The 20,248-nt window shown below is 56.6% G+C and overlaps 1 protein-coding gene across 2 annotated transcripts; it reads left to right on the top strand.

Moving 5' to 3' along the window:
• The first annotated feature begins 1,776 nt into the window (after positions 1 to 1,776).
• CHRM1 (cholinergic receptor muscarinic 1) lies at positions 1,777 to 13,523 on the top strand. Of its 2 annotated transcripts, XM_081154237.1 has the most exons (4): positions 1,777 to 1,917; positions 2,318 to 2,427; positions 2,866 to 2,958; positions 10,749 to 13,523. In XM_081154237.1, exon 4 carries the CDS (start codon positions 10,825 to 10,827, stop codon positions 12,205 to 12,207), a length of 1,383 nt encoding a protein of 460 aa, XP_081010363.1. In that variant the 5' UTR covers positions 1,777 to 1,917; positions 2,318 to 2,427; positions 2,866 to 2,958; positions 10,749 to 10,824; the 3' UTR covers positions 12,208 to 13,523. The 2 variants fall into 2 exon arrangements, with proteins under 2 accessions (XP_081010363.1, XP_081010364.1); XM_081154238.1 differs by lacking the exons at positions 1,777 to 1,917; positions 2,866 to 2,958 and having other exon boundaries at positions 2,295 to 2,427.
• The last annotated feature ends 6,725 nt before the right edge of the window (positions 13,524 to 20,248 follow it).

Here is a 20,248-nt window from a genome sequence, read left to right as displayed (position 1 = left end):
CCCTGCCTCCCTTCTCCCTTCCTACCTCAGCTTCCCCATCTGGTCTTGGGACCTAGCCATGGAGACCTGGCCTAGGGGCGGGGCGGGGCAGGGCGGGGGGGGGGTCACCCCCAGCCTCCAGGGCTGCACCGCCGGGAAGGGGAAACCGCTCGGGACGGAGAGGGGCACTCTAGAGGAGGCAAGGGAAGCTGGACACCCTCCCCTCCCGCCTACAAAATAAGTGTTTTTATTTCTACAGGGACGTGTGCAGAGGCGGTGGGAGAAGAGAAAAGGGAGACCAAGGAGACTGGGGGAAGGGGGCGAAGAGAGAGCCTGATTCAGACTCGGAAATGGATGTTGAGCGTGGAGGCCTGACACCCCCACACTCAGCCACGTGTACGCGCACAAGCGCTCGCAGCCCCACCGCGCGTGAGCCGCCGCCGCAGACCAGGGCTGCCCAGCAGGGGGCAGCCGAGTCCGAGCCCAGGAGCAGGGACTGGCCGAGCTCTGCCCCACCCCTGACCCCCCCGGCTGGTCAGGGAGGGGAGGGGGTGCTCAGAGTCCTCTGGAAGCTGCAGGATCTCCTGGACCTCAGAAGGGAGTGGACTGGCGCTCGCTCTAGCCTCAGCAGGCTTTGAGGAGCAAAGACGCCCCTACACGTGCCTGCCACGTGTGCCTACCAGTGGCATCCCATGGCTGCTGGCCAAGCCCCAGGGACTCCAGTTTCTCCTCCACCTGGCTCCACTGGTAACTGCGCTCCAGCCCCAGGTTACCCTCAGGCACCAGAATTGAGAGGGGGTGCTTGGTGGGGAAATGGGCAGCGGGAAAGTAGTGGGCATGTCCCAACCCCCGGCCAGCTGGACTCCAGAGCCCTGGGCTTAGAGCTAAGGGGCCTGTGTCCAAACACTCACCCACCACCTATCAGTCACACCTCTGCGCTTTGGTTTTCTCATCTACATAAAGGGGATAACAGGTGATCCTGGTCCTTCCTACCTTCCACCCCTGGGCTTCAGCATGGCCCAGTGGGGCAAAGCACACAGCAGCCCCGAGTAGCCCCCCCATCTCTCCTCTGTGGTCAGCTCCCCAGGAGGTCTCTAGGGCCAGGTGAGGGCAGTGCGGGACCCAAGTCTCTATGGCAAAGGGCCCCCAGGGGTTCTATCTCTGAGGAAACTCAACACAGAAATCCAAACCGGTGGGGAAGGCAGAGGTGGCTGGCCAAGCAGGGGGGCTGAGGGAGGTGGAGAGAAGCACAGGTTTGTCGCTTCCCAGGTGCACACCTGTGAGCCCTGAGTGGGAGTCAGGGGAGACAGAGTTTGACAAGCTGGGAGGAGAGCTGTCTGTCTGCCTGTCTGTCTGTCTTCCAAGTGGAAGCTGGAGGTGGAGCAGGCAGGGAGATAGAGGCTGCCTCACTTGTCAGAATTAACAAGTTCCACAGTTGGGCAACACTCAGACATACACCGAGTACAGACACACGTGTACACACACATCCTGGCTCCAGACCAACAGGGTGACACCTGCACTTCCAAAGGCTGCATGGTGACATGCATACTCGGGGACACACATGTGCTGGGCACTCAGCATCGTGTGGAGCAGGCACAGAGCCCCCACACTCATCCCCGAACACCAGACACCTGTTTGCCCTCACGCCGGGCTCTGCAGCGTGGACAGACGCAAGCACACAGCCCAGCACGCGGCGCTTCTGCTCAGCCCGGCTCAGCCCCGGGCGGGTGCGCCAGCCCTCTGGGTCTGTTCCAAGTTGGAGCCTCTCACATGAGGCCCAATGTGTCATTTCCAAACAGAAGGAATACAGCTCCTTCGCAGCCGGGAGGAAGAGCAGGGTTTGGGGCGGCTGGGTGGGTGGGCGCGTGGGCATGTGCCGGGGGCAGAGCGCGTGTGAGGGAAGGAGGCACGTGAACCCCGGAGCGTGTGTCGGGCATGGTGCGTGTGGCTTGGGGGCTCTAAGGTTGGGTGGGGGAAGGACCGAGGAAACAGAGTGTGCCTTTGTGAGGGTGTGTGTGCCGCCGAGTCTGTGTGCAGTGGGTGTGGGTGTTTGTCTCCCTGTATCCGCCTTCTCCCGTTCTGGACTTTTAGCCTTTCTGGGCTCATTTTCCTCATGTCCTACCCCCTCCGTCTCAGGGCTCAAGTTGGGGACCCTGGTGGAGGAGGGGGGCATGCTCCAGGACCCAGTCCAACCCCAGACGTTGCCTGAGGCTTCCCTCCAGCTCCCCTCCCTTCTTTTCTTCCCGCCCTCTCTCTCCCTTCCTCCTCCCCCCACCCCAGGCTGGCGTGCCAGGGGGTGGGACATGCCAATCACTGGCTGTGCCTCTCCGGCTGCCAGCACAGGACGCAGCTCCCCCCGGGAGCCAGGTGTTTGGGTCCCTGGAGACACCGCCAGCCCCCAGGAGGCAGTGGGGTTGAGGACCCTACAGACCCCTCTCCAGCCTCATGGTAAGTACATTTAGAAGGGTTTGGGAGGGGCTCCACCGAGGTGGGGCCTGGAGAAGCAGGGTCCTGGGTTCAAAGTAGGGACCAGACTATGTGGGTGGACCCCAGAGAGAGGAGGGGACCAGGGAGGGGTCTAGAGATCAAGGGTGCTCTACAGCATTGGACATTGGCTGCCCCAAACACCCTATCCCCTTGCTTTGAGTGGATACACCTGATGTTTTTCTGGGGTTCAACTGGCAGGGGAGATGGAACCCCCCTAGGAAACTGGACCTGGAGCCCAGAAGGGATCAGGCTGCTACGTAGCAGGCACAGCCCCCAGGACCCCAGGGACAAAGTGGGAAGGGGAGGGGGCCAGGGGGCAGCCCTTGTCATCAGCGTCCTGTGGGAGGTTGAGCCCCCAATTAGGGTACCTGTCCCAGAACCCCTCCTCTCCTCCCTCAGGGAATTCTGAATCCCACCACCCCCATCCACCTTCAGCCCCCCCAAGATGGACTGAACCAGGCTGCTGGCCAGATGGACAAGCTGGATGCCAAGGTGGGTGTTGGGCCTGAAGCCAGCAGGAGACCAGGCCAAAAGCCCCAGGGCTCTCCGGGGACAAATGGGCACATGGATGGCCATGCTGGCCAGGGAACATGGTGCCGACATGTGTGGGGACCCAGAGAGCACTCCCTATGTTCTTAGTATCTTGGGCTCCCTCAGGGCAGATCTCAGCCCTCTGTCCAGGTAATGCATGGACACTAATGGGCACCAATGCCAGGTACCCATCCCAGTACCCCCAGACTCCACAGTGTGGGGATAGGCTGGGGGCCAGGAGCTCTGATTCTTGCAGAGTTGCCAGCTCCTAGGCTGGCAGCTGGGAGGGGTGGTCAGCTGTCACTGGGTCTTTCAGACAGTGCTGCGTAGGTGTTCTCAGTGCCTGTAGACAGGGGTCCACCTCTTCCCACAAAACATACCTGCAGCTCCACCTAGATGGACCCAGGGCCCGGCCAACTGGCCGGAAGGAGTCAGAGTGTCTCCTGCAGCCGGACAGTGTCCTGTCCCCGGGTAATCAGCTGCTCACTCAGCTGTCAGATGATAGCTTTTCCTCTGCCCCCGACCTCAGCCACTAGACAATCTGTGATCGCCACTGCGATACAGAAGGCCGGGGAGGAGACGGGGAAGGGGCTGCGGAAGATGTGACCCCTGGCTCCGGGGCTGGGGCCTGGAGGCCTGAGAGCTGAGCCCCTAAGCACAGAGGACTCCGCAGTGTCAGGAAGGGGTTAGGCAGAGGTCACGTCACGCCTAGAAAGGAACGTCCCCATTGTACAGGTGGAGAGACCGAGGCTGAGAAAGGGGAAGGGACATGCTCATGGTCACAGAAGGGACATTTAGGGGCCCGGCTGGGGCTTGGACCTCATCCCCCTGGCCCTCAGCACTTTCCCTGCTTGAGCAGTGGCAGGTGGGGGAGCAGCAAGCTTTGGAGGCAGGAGCTCGGGCTCCGCGGGTGGCGGTGGGGAGAGGTGGGTGAGTCTCTCCCTGGGTTTCTCTCCACCGTGATGCCATGGTGATGCCTAGAATGGGGGAGGGAAGGAGGAAAGGAGATGGGAAAGGAGCTCAAGGAGTGGCGAGCAGGGGGCCTACGCAGCCAGGGCCCAGCCCACTAACTGCCAGGCTCGGGGCGGGGTCGGCTCAAGCCAGGCCCTGGTTAAGGTCCAGCCACCACGAGGGTATCTGGCAGTGGTTCCAGGGCTGGGCTCCCGCCGGCTCAGCAGTGCATCTAGGAGCGGGGAACCGATGGCTGCTGCCCTCCAGAGGGGCGGCTGGCGATCCGGGGAGACTGTGGAGCCTGAAACTGTGATAGATTGTACCTGTTCACCCCCTCCTCCCGAGGCCAGGCATCAGGGTGGCAGCTTCGTGCACCTTTAATGGGTCAAGGGCTACCTTCAGAGAAAAGTTAACCTGGGGGACAGAGCCGCCTCTGACAGCCTGGCTTTGGGTTAAGGCCCCAACCAAAGGGACCAGTCAGGAGACCTGGCCAGAGGAGCGCCCCCCTCACTGCACCTGTGTGGTCCCAGGTGCCCAGCCCCCACCTCGTACCTCTGTCTCCCCAGGACTGCCCCTGCTCTCCAGCGGGGGTTCTGCAGGCTCCCAGGCCCAGAATCCCAAGATGGCTTCACTCCTCCTTCCTGAATCTTTTGCCAGCACCCCCTTATTCTCTGCCCCCTTCTCCACTCCTCAGCCAGCGGTAAGATTCCGGAGACCCTAGTGTTCAGGAATCCCTCCAGCATCTCTCCCAGCCACCCCCCTCCCCTCCCCCTTCCTCTCACCATCCAGATCCCCAGCCCCTGGGGATCTGTCCAGGGCAGCAGCGGTCAGGAGGCTGGCCTGCCCTGCTAGAGGCTCTGACCTCATCCCTTAACTCTTTGAGTCCGGGATGGCTTTTCCCTCCCTCAACATGCCGGGCGCCACCCACGCCCATGCCTGTCTCACCACCCCGCTCCGATTCCCTGGCCGCAGGTGAAGCAGGGTTTCCTTGGTCTATTCCTGGTCCACAGGTGAGGATGCCCATGGCCGTTCTCCTCCTGTGCTCTCAAGCCAGACAGGGTCTCACCCAGGAGACAGGGACCTGGCAGGCGAGGACATACAGAACTGGAGGGACCATGCTCTGGAGCTGGTCCTGACCCCTGCAGGGTCATTGTCATGCCCCTGGGCCTGAAGCCAGGCAGGACGGCTCCATGTACACATTCATGCATCTATTCCACAAATGTTTATTGAGCAACTACTGTGTGCCAAGCACAGGTTTAAAGCAGTGAATGAGGGAGGCACAGCCCCTACCCTGCCTCTGAGAAAGCTACAGCTACACCTCCCCCTTCCTGCCACACTGTCATCATACATCACACAGACAGACAACAGGCACTGTCACACACACACAAGCCAGATCCTCAAGGAAGGACTGACTCCTCACCAGTGACTGATTCATCCCGGGGTTTGGGCAAGTTTGTCTAGGTGGGCAAGGAGGCTAGTGAGGCCCCCATCCCCGCAGAGCTGTTTAGAGTAGGCGTCCCAGAGGTTCGTCTCAGAGGCAGGCTGCCTGAGTCCAGATCCTGGCGGCGGCGCTGATAAACTAGCTGTAAGGTCCTTAAGGTCTCTCAGCCTCAGTGGCTCCTTTTGCAAATTGAGGATAATGGGACCTACTTTGCAAGGAGTTTAACAGGTTGATTAAATCATGTGTATAATGCTTACAGCCATGTCTCATATATTGTAAGCAGACTGTAAATACCAGTTGCTATAATAGTATTAATAATATTATTAAACGCGCCCAACAACCTTCATCAGGAGGCCACAGTCCTGGGCAGAAAAGCCCCTCCCCACTTCCCCAGATGCGACACACTCAGAGGATGAGTCCCAACCCCTCCCCACAAAGCCACAGACTCACCCCCACCACTTCTTGCTCTTACTGAGCAATGCACCTGCCCTCACATTCGAACACTCGGCCTACAGAGGGTTACCAGGTTGGCACAAGACTTGTCCAAGGTCACACAGCGAGACAAGAGCAGAGATAGGGCTCAAAGCTAGGCAGAGGCAGCACCAAGGACTTCCTGGGGAGCCCTCCCCACCCCCTGCATCCCCATCGACTAACTCCGTCCCCCGTGGATGTTTCACAGCACATGCTCCCTTCCTGCCTCCTTTTCAACCAGACAGCTGGCTCTAAGCCCCTCCTCTGCAGGATTCCTGGGGGCTGCTGAACCCTGGCACCCTGACCCTCAGCCCAGGGCTCCCCGCCCCCCCCAGGAATCAGCCACAGTCACAGGAAGCCTGGTTCTTTCACAACCATCATCTTCCTGAACGGTAGTGGCCCCAGTCGAGGTGTTAAGGAGACTGGCCCAAGGCCATAGAGCAGGGACCAGAGCAGGCCTTCTGAGCGAATCACTGTCCCAGAGAGGCTGGGGAGGATGCTTCTGGTTAGGACAGGCTGAGCCAGTGACAGCTGCTCTTAGCTGCATGACAGGAGCTCAGAAGCTCCAGGGGGTGGCAAGAATCAGGGTTCAGTTCCCCAGAACCTCTACTCTTCTCCTTCCTCCCAGATGGGAGGCCTGGGTCCTCATAGCCCATAGGTCAGCCAAGCAGGAAGAATGCAGGCCTTGGAGCCCACAGGCCAGGGCAGAGTCCCAGCTCCCACCTCCTGTGAGACCATCAGGGAGTCACTTACCCCCTGCCCCCAGTGTCTTTATCTATAAAACAGAGCTAAGAACCCCCCATTGAGCTAAGAATCCCCCTGTGGATTAAGGGAAATGCTATCATACATCAAGGGCCTGGCATGCAGGAGGTGATTAACTATGGTGGTTATCAATATGAAAATGAGAGTGTTGGAAGGGACTTCCAGCCACTCAGGAGAGGAACTCCAGCCTCCTCCCCTCCAAGGACCATGTCTTCTCTCAGGCCCGCATTCTGAAGCCTTTCTTTAATGCATCAAAGCCCTAGCTAGCTCCCAGCAAGCGTCTGGCAGTGGTTAAGACGGGCAGTGGATACCATGCTTCCACCGCGAGGTGTCATTCCAGCCCCACTGAGAGAACATGTAAGCATCAGCCTCGGCAGCCTCACCTCTCGGACTTGACTCCTTTCTGTCCAGCGTCTTGAGATGTTAGTTTCAGGATCCTGTGAAATCTTTGCAGACACCAGGCTGGTCCGACTCCTCCGCTGTACAAACGAGCAGCGTGCGGCCCAGAGAGGGGCTGTGCCTGGGGTCTGGAGGGGAAGGGCCAGGGCCAGAGGGCCTGGGCGGTGCATCAGAACAAGGAGTCAGGAATCCTAACCGACTCCTTGAAGAGGCCTTTAACTGAGTGTCATTTCAGAGCCAGGCACTTTGGATGCCATCATCCCCATCAGCTGGGGGATGCAGGCAGCTGGGAAAGGAAGGGTTACATGATTGCTGATGGTCACACAGCTAGGAAGGGACAGCTTTGAGATTTAGAGCCAGGCCTATGGTCCACAATGCTAGGGTGAGGCGAGTGAGGCACCCTGATTTAAGAGGGGCACAAAATAAACGTCCCTAATCAAGATAAATACTATAGTAATGTAATACTTTTAGAAATCAAATAGCAAACTACCCCCCACAGGTGGGTGCTTTGTCTGCTTTTGTAAATAAAGGGTGATTGGAACCAGGGCTGGGATGAGGGCAAGGCACGGGTGATGGGGTGTTTGTGCAAGTACAGAGTTGGATCCTGCCTTTGTTTAAAATTGTGTTTATTATGAGTCTTTTGCATTAATTTCCATTTTTTAAATATTACATTAAACTATTCTTTTCTTGATTACTGAGTTTGGGGGCACCTCCTTAAATGTTGCACCCAAGGCATGTGCCTCACCCGCCTCACCCTAATCCTAGCCCTGCTGAGGCATAAGGACCAGGCGCAATGGTGGATGGAGTGCTTGGCTCGGCACTGAAGTCTGCACCATTGAAGGAGCTCCTGCAGCTGCAGAAGGTACAGCCTCTTGGACCAGTAGGCTCCTCTTCTAATAAAACCTCTTCAGGACTTGGCCCAGGTTGCCGCTGGGGGCTACAGAGATGCTTGGAGGCACCTGGGAGTTGGGGGTGGGCAGCACCCAATGTAGGAGCCAGGGGACCTTGGGCGACACAATGCCTTCTTCCTCCTTTTCTAGGGGCCTCAGTTGCTCCATCTGTGCAATGGGCATTAAACAGCGCTGAGCCCAGATTAGAAGGCAACCTGTCACCAGGAAGCCCCATCAGGTGCATCTGATCCCAGGCTCCCACCCAGCACCTGACTTTGGTTAAGGAAGGAAGATGCAATAAAACTCAGTAAGCAAAAAATAATAATAATAACATTTCAGTGTAATACCTTAAAATTTTAAATTGGCAAATTCTGGCTCCCGGGCCGGCCATCAGATTTTATAAAGTTTCACTGGAACACACTGCTTGGGCTCAAATCCTGGTTTCTGCCTTACTTGTGTATCTTGTGCAAATTCTCTTGCTTTTCTCAGCCTCAGTTTCTTCATCTGTAAAATGGAGAGAAGAGCAACGCCTTGGTCATAGGTTCCCCGTTACGATGAACAGCAATAAGGCACATGTAAAACTGGCACTCAGGGAGCACTAAGTCACAGCAACGGTCACTATTGTTACTAGTTGCTGTTGTCAGAGTGTTAGAAACCCTTATTCAAAAGGCAGACGCTTCAGGGTGGCAGGGAGCCCTCGCCGCTGCACAGGCTGTGAGTCACTGGGAATCTATGTGCCAGGGCTGTTCTAGGCACTTTACAGCTATTGACTCCTTTAAGCTTCACAATAATCCCTTGATTTGTTAGCTAGAAACCAGTATTATCCCCATTTTCACCTGAGGAAAGTGAGGCACATAGCAGTTATGCCTCTAGCAGAGATCACAACCCAGTAAGTGGAATAGCCTGAATTCCAGGGCAAACAGTCTGGCTCCAGAGCCTGAGTCCTTCAACCAGGATGTTAAATGTGCCCCCTTATGTGCAAACTGTCCCGGACACACTGACAGCCACAGTCCTTCTTGCTCGTAGGTCACACTCTGAGCTCTCCATGCTTAGAGTCCCTATCACACACGGACAGTTCACCACGAGCTGCGGAGCTGCCCTCAGCCACACACACTGCGGGTCACACACTATCACAGCCAGTCTTTCTGTCCCAAGCCAGGTTTCCAGGAGCACCAGGGCTTGGTGAGTCCTTGCTCAAAAGCGCTCCCTTGGAACTTTTCCAACAGTATGGTCCCTGAAGCCACAGCTGCAAGTAGGAGGAGACCCCAGTCTCTTCAATGGACAGATGGACACCTGAGGCCCAGAACAGGAAGGGACCAGGCCATGGCTGAGCTGGGGGACCTCCTGCCTGGCCAAGAGGTGGCTAAGAGTCCTGGCTTTTCCCTTTACCTACACTTAGTGCCTGGGCTAGACTCCAGTTTCAAGAACAATCTGGGGGCCTAGCCAGTTTGGCTCAGTGGTTAGTGTGTCGGCCCTCAGTCCCGGGTTTGATTCCAGCCAAGGGCACATACCTTGGTTGGAGGCTCGGGCCCTGGCCCTGGTCGGGGCGCGAGTGGGAGGCAACCAATCGATGTGTCTCTCTCACATCGATGTTTCTCTCTGAAAAAGCAACGGAAAAAATATTCTCTGGTGAAGATTAAAGAAAAAAAAATCTGGGGGGTCCTGGCTGAGTCGTTCAGTTGGTTAGAGCCAAAGTTGTGGGTTTGATTTCAGGTCAGGGCACATACAGGAAGCAACCAATGAATGCACAACTAAGTGGAAAAACAAATCAGTGTTTTTCTCTCTCCCTTCCTCTCTCTAAAATCAATAAATAACCACCCCCCCAATCTTTTTTTTAAAAGAGAAAAATCTGGGAGATCTTCTTGTTCCCCTTGCTGCCCCCACTCAGCTGGAGCCCGGGAACAGAGTGGGGAGGTGGAGGGGCCTCCCACACCCCATCTGGGGCTAGACCCCGCTTATCTGGGAGCGGAGTCCCTTGGCCCTGCTGCCTGCTTTTACTGAAGATCTTTTGCCACCAGGCGAGTGTCCCAGCCCAGCACACTTTCCCTGCTGCCCTCATAGAAGCAGCCCCAAACCCCCCTCTCTCTTTCTGTGTCTCCCCACCCCCACTCCCACACAGATACACATTCACACACAGGTCCCCTCTGCTCCCATCTCTTTCCCCTTGTCTTCTCTGGAGCCCTCCCCTGCCTTCTCGTATCTCCTTATTTGATGGAATTATTCCCCTGGAGCTCCACATGCTCAGAGAAAGAGAGAGAGGTGGGTTCTAATCCTCCCACCTGTGTCACCAGGACCAGGCCTTGCGGCCACTGCTGCCTCAGTGAGCTGGGGATCATAAGAGACCTTCCTCCTAGAGATGCGCGACGGTTAAATTAGATAATTCAATGAAGTGCTTAGCATTGTGTCTGGTGCGTAGTAACTACTCAGAAAATGAGAGCTTTAATAAAATTTAGTAGAATGCTTTGAAAATTTGGCAGTACTGTCTACAAAGCGCGTCTCCCAGCTCCTGCCGCATGAGGTAAGCAACACAGGAATTAGTAGCAATTTCCCAATGAGAAAATTGAGGCTGAGTCTGGATGGTGACGCTGGAATGAGGACTGAGGTCTCTGGATTCCGAAGCCGCCCCCTCCCCCGTGCTGCTGGTAAGCCCATTCACGGCTGCGAAGGCGCGTTACACGCCGGGTGGGGACCAGCGCAGGAGGGGACCAGCCAGTCCACGGGGTGATGCTGTCTGGCCTGAAGCCCTGGGAGGGCGGAGGCCGTGTTCCTAGTACCCTCCACTCCGGGCAACGGGAGGATCCAGCAGCCCAGCCAAAGCTCATGTCCTCTCTTTCCAGGCGATGACCTCCTCCTGAGGAAGCCCTGCCGTGTGACTAGAGGAAGGGGCTGCCCCCTCAGCCCCACCCGGCCACCATGAATACCTCGGCCCCACCTGCCATCAGCCCCAACATCACCGTCCTTTCCCCAGGAAAGGGGCCCTGGCAAGTGGCCTTCATTGGGATCACCACGGGCCTCCTGTCGCTGGCCACAGTGACGGGCAACTTGCTGGTGCTCATCTCCTTCAAGGTCAACACGGAGCTCAAGACAGTCAACAACTACTTCCTGCTCAGCCTGGCCTGCGCCGACCTCATCATCGGCACCTTCTCCATGAACCTCTACACCACGTACCTGCTCATGGGCCACTGGGCGCTGGGCACGCTGGCCTGCGACCTGTGGCTGGCCCTGGACTACGTGGCCAGCAACGCCTCCGTCATGAACCTGCTGCTCATCAGCTTCGACCGCTACTTCTCCGTGACCCGGCCCCTGAGCTACCGCGCCAAGCGCACACCTCGCCGGGCCGCCCTGATGATCGGCCTGGCCTGGATGGTTTCCTTCATCCTCTGGGCCCCGGCCATCCTCTTCTGGCAGTACCTGGTGGGGGAGCGGACGGTGCTGGCCGGGCAGTGCTACATCCAGTTCCTCTCCCAGCCCATCATCACCTTCGGCACCGCCATGGCCGCCTTCTACCTCCCGGTCACGGTCATGTGCACGCTCTACTGGCGCATCTACCGGGAGACGGAGAACCGGGCCCGGGAGCTGGCGGCCCTGCAAGGCTCCGAGACCCCCGGGAAGGGGGGCGGCAGCAGCAGCAGCTCCGAGCGGTCCCAGCCGGGGGCCGAGGGCTCCCCCGACGCCCCGCCAGGGCGCTGCTGTCGCTGCTGCCCGGCCCCCAGGCTGCTGCAGGCCTACAGCTGGAAGGAGGAGGAGGAGGAGGAGGAAGGCTCCATGGAGTCGCTCACGTCCTCCGAGGGCGAGGAGCCGGGCTCCGAGGTGGTGATCAAGATGCCCATGGTGGACCCCGAGGCGCAGGCCCCCTCCAAGCAGCCCCCCCGGAGCTCCCCGAACACAGTCAAGAGGCCGACTCGGAAGGGCCGGGATCGGCCGGGCAGGAGCCAGAAGCCGCGCGGGAAGGACCAGCTGGCCAAGCGGAAGACCTTCTCGCTGGTCAAGGAGAAGAAGGCAGCTCGGACCCTGAGCGCCATCCTGCTGGCCTTCATCCTCACCTGGACACCGTACAACATCATGGTGCTGGTGTCCACCTTCTGCAAGGACTGCGTCCCCGGGACCCTGTGGGAGCTGGGCTACTGGCTCTGCTACGTCAACAGCACGGTCAACCCCATGTGCTACGCGCTCTGCAACAAGGCCTTCCGGGACACCTTCCGCATGCTGCTGCTCTGCCGCTGGGACAAGCGTCGCTGGCGCAAGATCCCCAAGCGCCCCGGCTCTGTGCACCGCACCCCCTCCCACCAGTGCTGATGGCCCCCTCGCCCTGGTCCCTCCACCCCAGCCCCCGGGCGAGCCCGGGAGAAGGCGGGCAGGGGCTGTGACCTCAGACCCAGGGCCCTGCTCAGCCCTCACCAGGCTTCCCAGGGCCCCCAGGTGGCCTTCCTGGACAGCCCAGAGAGACCCTGCCCGCTTGCCACACTTTGCTATTCCCAGGCAGGGCACGAGCCCGGGGAACTGGTTTTTCTGTTCCCTGCTGCACGGGAGTGGGCTGTTCACCAGGAAGAAGGCCGGGAGGAGGATCCGGCCTCTGGATCCCTTGTTTGCACTTAGGCAGGAAGTTGGTCCGGGAGCCAGCAGGGCGGGCCGGGAGCGAGGTTGTTTCCCACCGCAGTCTCCTTGGCCGGCTGCTGGCCTGGATTGCGGTGGGAAAAGGCGCCCCCTGTGGCCGCAGCGGGGAACTGGCACCAAACCCTGAGAGAAGTTTGGCTCAAAGGGACCAGGCCCTGGCTGGGGATCCCCTCCCTCCCCAGGCACAGCCCACTCTGCTGGGCTCCAGGCACACTCTCCAGGATTGTCCAGCATCCCTACCAATGTCCTTGGAGCATCCCTATGTGGGTCACCCCTAAGGCAAATGTCCAAGCATCAGCAGGACAATGGCACCAGAGGGGACCCGCTTGGCTAGCCAGCAGCAAGTCCCGAGGCAGCAGCAGCAGCAGACGCCAGGTGTCCTGACTGTCCCACTATGTCATTTCCCTGGGAGCGAGGGGCAGAGGTGCCTGCTGTCCAGCCTCACACCTATATCCCCTGCCCCAGAGAAACCCTCTGTCCCTCCCTGGCTCACAGCCGCCGCCTGGACAGGTCTGCTCCCCGCAGATCTAGCCAGGCCTCCTGCATGCTGCCTGCCTCTGGGCCGCCCCCACAGGCCTGGCCCAGCCAACACGTTCTCTCCTGTGAACTCCCCAGCCCCACCCATGCATGGCCTCCCAGCCATCCTTATCTCCAGGCCCAGCTCGGCCCCAAATATTCTTTTCTTCCATCCTCAGCAAGTGCTGAGTAATAAAGCCACATAATCAGTGGATGCTAAGGGCCCTTCCTCCCTGTGTTGGATCAAGGATCTGCTCTTGGGCCAGGAAAGCAGGATGGGGCAGGGAGGGCCCAAGTACCGTGGAATGTGGACCGCTGCCCTGATGGTGGTCCCAGGAGGGGCAGCACTGAGTGGCTGGATCTACTGAAACCTGAGGGCCCCAGCACCCCAGGGTCCCTGGCTCAGGTGAGTAGGACTGTAATGGGCAGACCTGACTACTGAAATAGAAAAGCCAGGCTAAATAAATTGCACCTGTCCCTTGGCCAGCATATTCTCTATCAGCTTTGCCATATGCAGCTCTTCTGAGGACCCTGCCCTACCCAGAGAGGGGAAAACTGCTGCAAAGCCCCATTTGCAGATGGGGAGACAAAGGCCCAGTGACCCAGGCGGGTTCTTCAGGGTTACTCCACAAAGCAATCCCCAGGCTTCTAGGCAGTAGTGGTTCCCAAAGTGTGGTTGTCGATGGAGGTGCTCAAGACCAGCCTAAGGTCAGTGATTCACTGAAAGGACACACAGAGCTCAGCTGCTACACTCGTGGTTATAGTTTATTACAGTGAAAAGACACAAAACCATAGAGCTGAGTCCAGCAGGGTGCAGGTGCAAGCTTCCGTCATGGGACAGCACTCAATTCTCCCAGCAATGAGGGGTGACAACATGCATGCAGTGAGCCAACCCGGATTGCTCAGCCGAGCCTCAGTGTCCAGGGTTTTTACTGAAGGCTGCCCATGTAGGCACAGCCGACCTTAGTGACTTAGTTGCCAGCCCCTCCAGAGGTTAAACTGACACCACATGGCCCTACTATAAACTTTGTAGCACAGACAATCTAGTACGTTAAGGTCCCCAGGTAAGCAGACACTTACCAGGCAGGGCATTCCGAGGACTCAGGAGTTATCTCCCATGGGCCAGGAAGGGCCAACCTTTTGTTTGGAATGTTTGAATACTCAAGATTTGCTCAGCTAACCCTTCAGTGCACTGTGGCCGTAACCAGTAGCATCAGTATCGCCTGGGAACTTGTTAGATCTGTAAGCTCCCAGATTTACTGCCTCAGAAACCCCAGGGGTAGAGCCCAGCCGTGTTTCAACAAACCCTCAGGTGATTGTGATGCAGGCCAGTGTTTGAGAAAGGCTGGCCCACAGGTCTGAGGTCCTGGGTGGGGCTAAACCCTTGCAAGAGAGAGGGAGTGGCGATCCATCCCCCATACAGCTGTCAGGACTCCCAGAATCCTTTGAAAAGGGAGCTTCCAGCACTGTGGGCAGGGCCATCCACTGAAGAGGCGAACAGAGCAGGCTGGTCAGGGACTGTGAACAGTGACTCTAGGACACAAACCCGTTTCCCACCAGCACAGCTTCCTGGGTTGTCAGCTCAAGACCCTGAGCAGGCCCCTCCCTTGTCACTGCTTCTACTCATCCTTGAGCCCCCTTCAGAGCTAAATGCCCACCTGTGTTGAAGGCATGGTTCTGGGGGGCAGAGGCACTGAGGAAGCTGAGCGGTGTTGGGGGCGCAAGGCATTGGAATCGCATTAACTGGCAGCTACTGGGGACCAGCAGTGGGAGGTCAAAGCTGGCGTTTGAATCAGGAATGGGGCTGGCAGTTCACACTTTCCCTTTTCCCAGGCACAGGTCCTACCTGCCTGTACCTTCTCACCACACAACCTGAGGCAGGTCTCATTTTCAGTGTCCTCATCTCTGCAGGGGAACAAGCCCCTCGGGAAGAGTTAGGACAAATAAGGGAGAACGTAGGGAAAGCAGCTCAATGGCTCCAACCTCCGTGTCACCAGGACCAGGCTGCTCCCAGGTAAAGGCCAGAAACCATCTAGTTTCAGATGCACACCTTTCAATGCTCCTCCAGCCTATAAAGAGTCCAGAGTCCCACCCCCAACCTGAACCCTAACCCCCTACCCCAGCCCAGGGGGAAGAAACGGCTTGGGGGGCGGATGGGCCTGTGGTCCAGGATGATTCCCAGAGATGGCCTGTGCCCTGCAAGTTCCTGAAGCAAGAATCCTAAAGGTCCAGATGCCGGGAGATGGAGGAGGTGACTTGAGAAGGTAGCTGGACACAGCATCAGTTCACCCCAACACTGCAGCCCCTCCCACCCTGAAGGAGTCCTTCTTGGCTCCAGAAATAAGGGCCTTTCATTCCTGAGGAGGATGTTGGGAAGGAGTAAGGTGGCTGTGTGAGCGCCACCCCCTCGCCTGGCAGGTTGGAGCAGGCCTAGAGAAGGGGCACAGGGTAGGATCCTCTCTCCTCCCCTCTGCCCCACCAACCCTCCCCCCCCCCTCCAGGCCCAATTCACAGCATATCACTTTAGCTCCATCTGCGGGGAATCAAGGGACTAGTCCCTCCAGGCCTGGCTGCTGCCCAGAGAACAGGACCACAGCACCAACTATAGAGCAGATGGTCTTGGCCGCCTCAGCTCCTGGCCCCACACCTCGGCAGGAACCAAGGTCCCCAGATGATAAGCTCTCTTGGCCGCTATTCTAACCCTGCAGAGGCAGCCCTCCCTCTCCCCAGTAGGCCAGCCTCACCAGACAGCTGGGCAATAGATAGGTGAGGGGAGACTTGGCACCTGGGGCATCTCCACTGTCTTCAGATGCTTCCCCAGGCCTTTGGGACCTGTGGCTTCATTTCTTGGAGCCTGGCTGAGATTTGACAGAACCGATGCTGACCCATTGGGAAATTCAGACAGGTACCTGCTTGCCTTTACAGCACAAAGCCTTGTGACTGCCAGGTGCCCCACGCCAGACACCAGCCTCAGGCCCTAAAGAGTTTGACTGAGGTGTTTAGCATGTTTGGTAACACACACAAACTGCGTAACTCCTGGAATCAGACTATCACACACAGTAGGCCTGAAAACTATTCTTGCTCTTCTCTCTCGGCCCCCTTACTTCCCCTGCCCCCTAGTTCCACTCTCCCTCTTGGCATTCCTGGCTTGGCTCATACCCCATTCACTCAGTTCTCTACCCAGAAATCTGGGCATCATCTTAGATTCCTTCTCCTTTTCACCGTCTGTGAGCAGTCAGTCTATCTACCTCCTGAATAGTTCCCAAATTCATCCACGGTTCTCCATCCCCCTGTCACTACCCCAGTGCCGGCCTCTTGCCTAAAATGCTAAAATCATCCCTTTTTCTGTAATGGGGCAAATAGTAAATATTTGAGGCTCTGTGATGTAGGTATTTCTGTATTATAGTCTCTGTCGCAGCTCTTCAACTATGCCACGATAGCCAAAAGCAGCCATAAACTATACATAAGTGAATGAACCTGGCTGTGTTCCAATAAAACTTTATTTGAATTTCACTGAGATTTGAATTTTATATCATTTTCATGTGTCACAAAATATGATTCTTCTTTTGATTTCCTTTTCAGACATTTAAAACTGCAAAACCCATTCTTAGTTCACAGTGGATACAAAACCAGGCCCCCAGCCACAGTCTGCCACCCCTGCCTTAACTCCCACCCATTCTCCATGCTTCAGCCAATGCAGTTTTGCCAAAACCTAGATCTCATGCTGGCAGTCCCTTGCTTACCATGAGTCCATAGCTTGAGATAAAAATGCAAGCTCCTCAGCTTCCAAAAACCTTCCATTCAGCCCTACGTACTTCTTCGGCCTCATTTGTGGCCCCTTGGGATCAGCAAAGCACTGGCTGCATTGTGGCATAGTGGACAGTAAATGATCATTTTATTGTTGCCGCCTTGGACAACAGAAGCAGTGAGACTCCCACTAGCATTCTGCCCCTTCTGACACGTGAACAAACTCTCCTTTTGAATCTTGAAAATCCTTCAAGATGGATGTTGCTGGCCCTGTGATATAATAAGAAATATGTATTTGGGTTTTGTCTCAGTTCCTGACACAGAACTTCCAAAACCCTTAGACTTTCCTGAGTGAGACGGAGGTCAGAGGAGCATCTTTTCTTATGCACAATAAACCCCTTTTAACCATATCGGAGTTTATGCTACTGAGGTGATGACTCCTGGTGTGTGTGTGGGGGGGATGCCTAGATAGCTTCAGGTGGGAAGCTGGTTGTCAGAGGAACCAACTGCTGGTGACTAGAGGGTTGGGACTTTCAGCGCCACCTCTGACTTCCAGGGAGAGGAGGGGGCTGCAGATTGAGTTCAATCACTAATGGCTAATGATTTCATCCATTATGCCTACTAAATGGAATCTCCATAAAAACCCCTACTGGGCAGAGTTCTGAGAGCTGCCAGGTCCGTGTTTGGCCCACCCTGAGCTGTATCCTCTATACTAAACTGGTAAGAGTAAGTAAGCAAAGCACTTTCCTGAGTCCTGCGAGTCATCCTAGAGAATTATTGAACCTGAGGAGGGAGTTGTGGAAACCTCCTTAATTATTAATTAATTAATTAATTTTTATTGATTTAGAGAGAGAGAAGAAGGGCAAGGGAGAGAGAAATAAAACATCTGCTGACGCCTGCACGCCTCCTACTGGGGATCAAGCCGGCAACCTGGGCATTGGCCTGACCGGGAATCAAATGTGACTTCCTGGTTCATGGGTCAATTCTCAACTGCTGAGCCACACCAGCTGGGCGGAACCCCCTGAATTTACAGCCAATTGGTCAGAAGTACAGATGACAACCTCGGACATCTCAAATGGGGACTGTCTTGTGGGAATTGATAGTTAGACATGAGCAGAGCAAGGATAGACCAGGTACAGGAGGTCATCAGGGTGGAAAGCAAAGGACAATTGTAGGGTGGGACCTCACCCCCAGGGTGGCCTTTCTTCCCCCAGCATATCACTGGTCATGCACTCTGGACTCCTGACCTTTCCTCCCTAGAGATAACATCTAGGCCTCAGTAGTATTTCCGCTCCAGTCCCAGAAAAGCAACAAACCAGCCACAGCTGACCTCAGGTCCAGCTGCACTGAATGATGGCCCCGCCCCCTGGAACCAACCAATCAGTCAATCAGTGGAGACCGTAATCCTGAAAGGACACACCTGGAAAGCTGCTGAATATTATAATGAGATCTTTTCCTGGGACCTCCCCTAAAATCTCCCTCTTAAAACCATTAGGATGGAGGACCCAGGGCTCTCCCTCCTGGGAGTATGCCCGTGACTTTTCCTCCCCCTTCCCCCTCCCCCTCCCCTCCTCCTCCCCCTCCCCCTCCCCTCTTCCTTCCCCTTCCCCTTCCCCTTCCCCCTCCCCTTCCCCTTCCCCCTCCCCTTCCCCTTCCCCCTCCCCCTCCCCCTCCTCCTTCCCATTCCCCTTCCCCTTCCCCTTCCCCTCCCCAGGCAGGTTACCATTAGCTTCCTCAGTCCCAAGCTCCTAGGGCCCTTCCATTGCCTCTATAACTTGTTTCCTAAGCCCATTTCTTCTAGGAATTACTTCTACCTCTGTCATTTTACCAAATAAATGTTCTCTTATAGTTGGGGTCTTGGCTCTGAGCTCTTTCCCTGCCAGAACCCAAGTACCGAGGTTGCTGAGCGCTGGTTTGGTCTGACCCCGCGGGCCTAACACCCAGTGCCGCTCCCCCGCCTACAACAGAGTGAGCCCTTCCCCTGTGGGAGCCGATGCTGAGCTGTCAGAACTGAACTGAATTGCAGGACGCCCAGCAGTGTCCAGAGTATCCGAGAATCGGCTGATATGAGTCAAAAACCACACATTTGGTGTCAGGAGTGTCGTAAGTAAAAACAGTTCCTACTGTCTCAGAGATAAGGAAACTGAGCTGAAGAGGTTTAGTGAGGGGCAGGGCAAGTGGTCCGTCTCCAAACGATCTCCAAGCCCGTGCTCTCCTGTTAACCGTGGCTGCCACCCGGGCTGATGACTCATTCACTTTAGCTGTGCCAGTGTCCTGATCTCTCCAGCCCTAGGGACACCCCTCTACCCCACATCAGCACATCCTCGATGGCTCTCTCCTCGGGAGCTTAAACTCCAGTGTCGTCACTGCCCACTGGCACCAGGCTCCCTCACCTGCCTCCAGGCCCTGTCCCTTTTACCCTTCACCTTTCGGTCCCCTCCCCTGCCCCTTTTCCTCCCCCTTCCCCCTCCCCCTCCCCTCCTCCTCCCCCTCCCCCTCCCCTCTTCCTTCCCCTTCCCCCTCCCCTTCCCCTTCCCCCTCCCCCTCCCCCTCCTCCTTCCCATTCCCCTTCCCCTTCCCCTTCCCCTTCCCCTCCCCAGGCAGGTTACCATTAGCTTCCTCAGTCCCAAGCTCCTAGGGCCCTTCCATTGCCTCTATAACTTGTTTCCTAAGCCCATTTCTTCTAGGAATTACTTCTAGGAATTCCTTCCCTGAGAAGCCCGAGCCAGGCAGTCTCTCACCCACACCACACATATCCACAGCCCCCTGGCCTCTTGCTTCCACTGGATCAACCATCCCTCCACCCTGGATCAACCATCCCTCCACCCTCCCTGATCCTACACATGGGGTCAAGCACTGCGGGGGAAAATAAAATCCCGCTGCCTCACAGATTGGCTTCAGAAGAGACGTAGAGTTCCTGACCTCAGCCAACGGGCCTTGTGGCGCCATGGCACTCTCCTTGTACCCTACGGGTCCTCAGTCAGTGCCTTGCCTAATTCCCAAAGGTATTCTCAACTTTCACCTCTGTCCTCTGCTCCCTACCCTCCACCTCGCAGCAGGTGTCCTTGCCTGCTGTGCCTTAATTCAAATGAGATAAGACTCTCCAATTCTTTAAGAAATCTTAAAGAAGATTTCTGGCTGGGTGTCCCAGTTCGTTGGAGCACTGTCCCATGGACCAAAAGATTGCGGGCTCAGTTCCCAGTCAGGGCGCATACATAGGTTTCAGGTTCGCTCCCCAGTCTGGGTGTGTAGAGAGGCAATCGATCGATGTTCCTCTCTCTCTAAGATCAGTGAACATATCCTTGGGTGACGATTTAAAAAAAAAGAAAGAAATCTTGCCATCATTGGGTTCATTTTAACTCCTGCACGTGGAAGAAGAGAGATGTACCAATGCTCCCCTTCTGGCTTAACAAAAAAAAACTCACAGGTATTTATACCTTCTGGAAAACAGAGATGTGAA

The sequence above is a fragment of the Miniopterus schreibersii genome (genome assembly GCF_964146895.1).
Source record: "Miniopterus schreibersii genome assembly, chromosome: 12".
NCBI lineage: Eukaryota > Metazoa > Chordata > Mammalia > Chiroptera > Miniopteridae > Miniopterus > Miniopterus schreibersii.
Note: the sequence above shows the minus strand (reverse complement) of the source record. Positions and strands in the feature narration are given on the sequence as shown.

Coding starts and splice junctions, on each gene's coding strand:
- CHRM1 (XM_081154237.1), top strand. CDS start 10,825: ATGAATACCTCGGCCCCACCTGCCATCAGCCCCAACATCACCGTCCTT.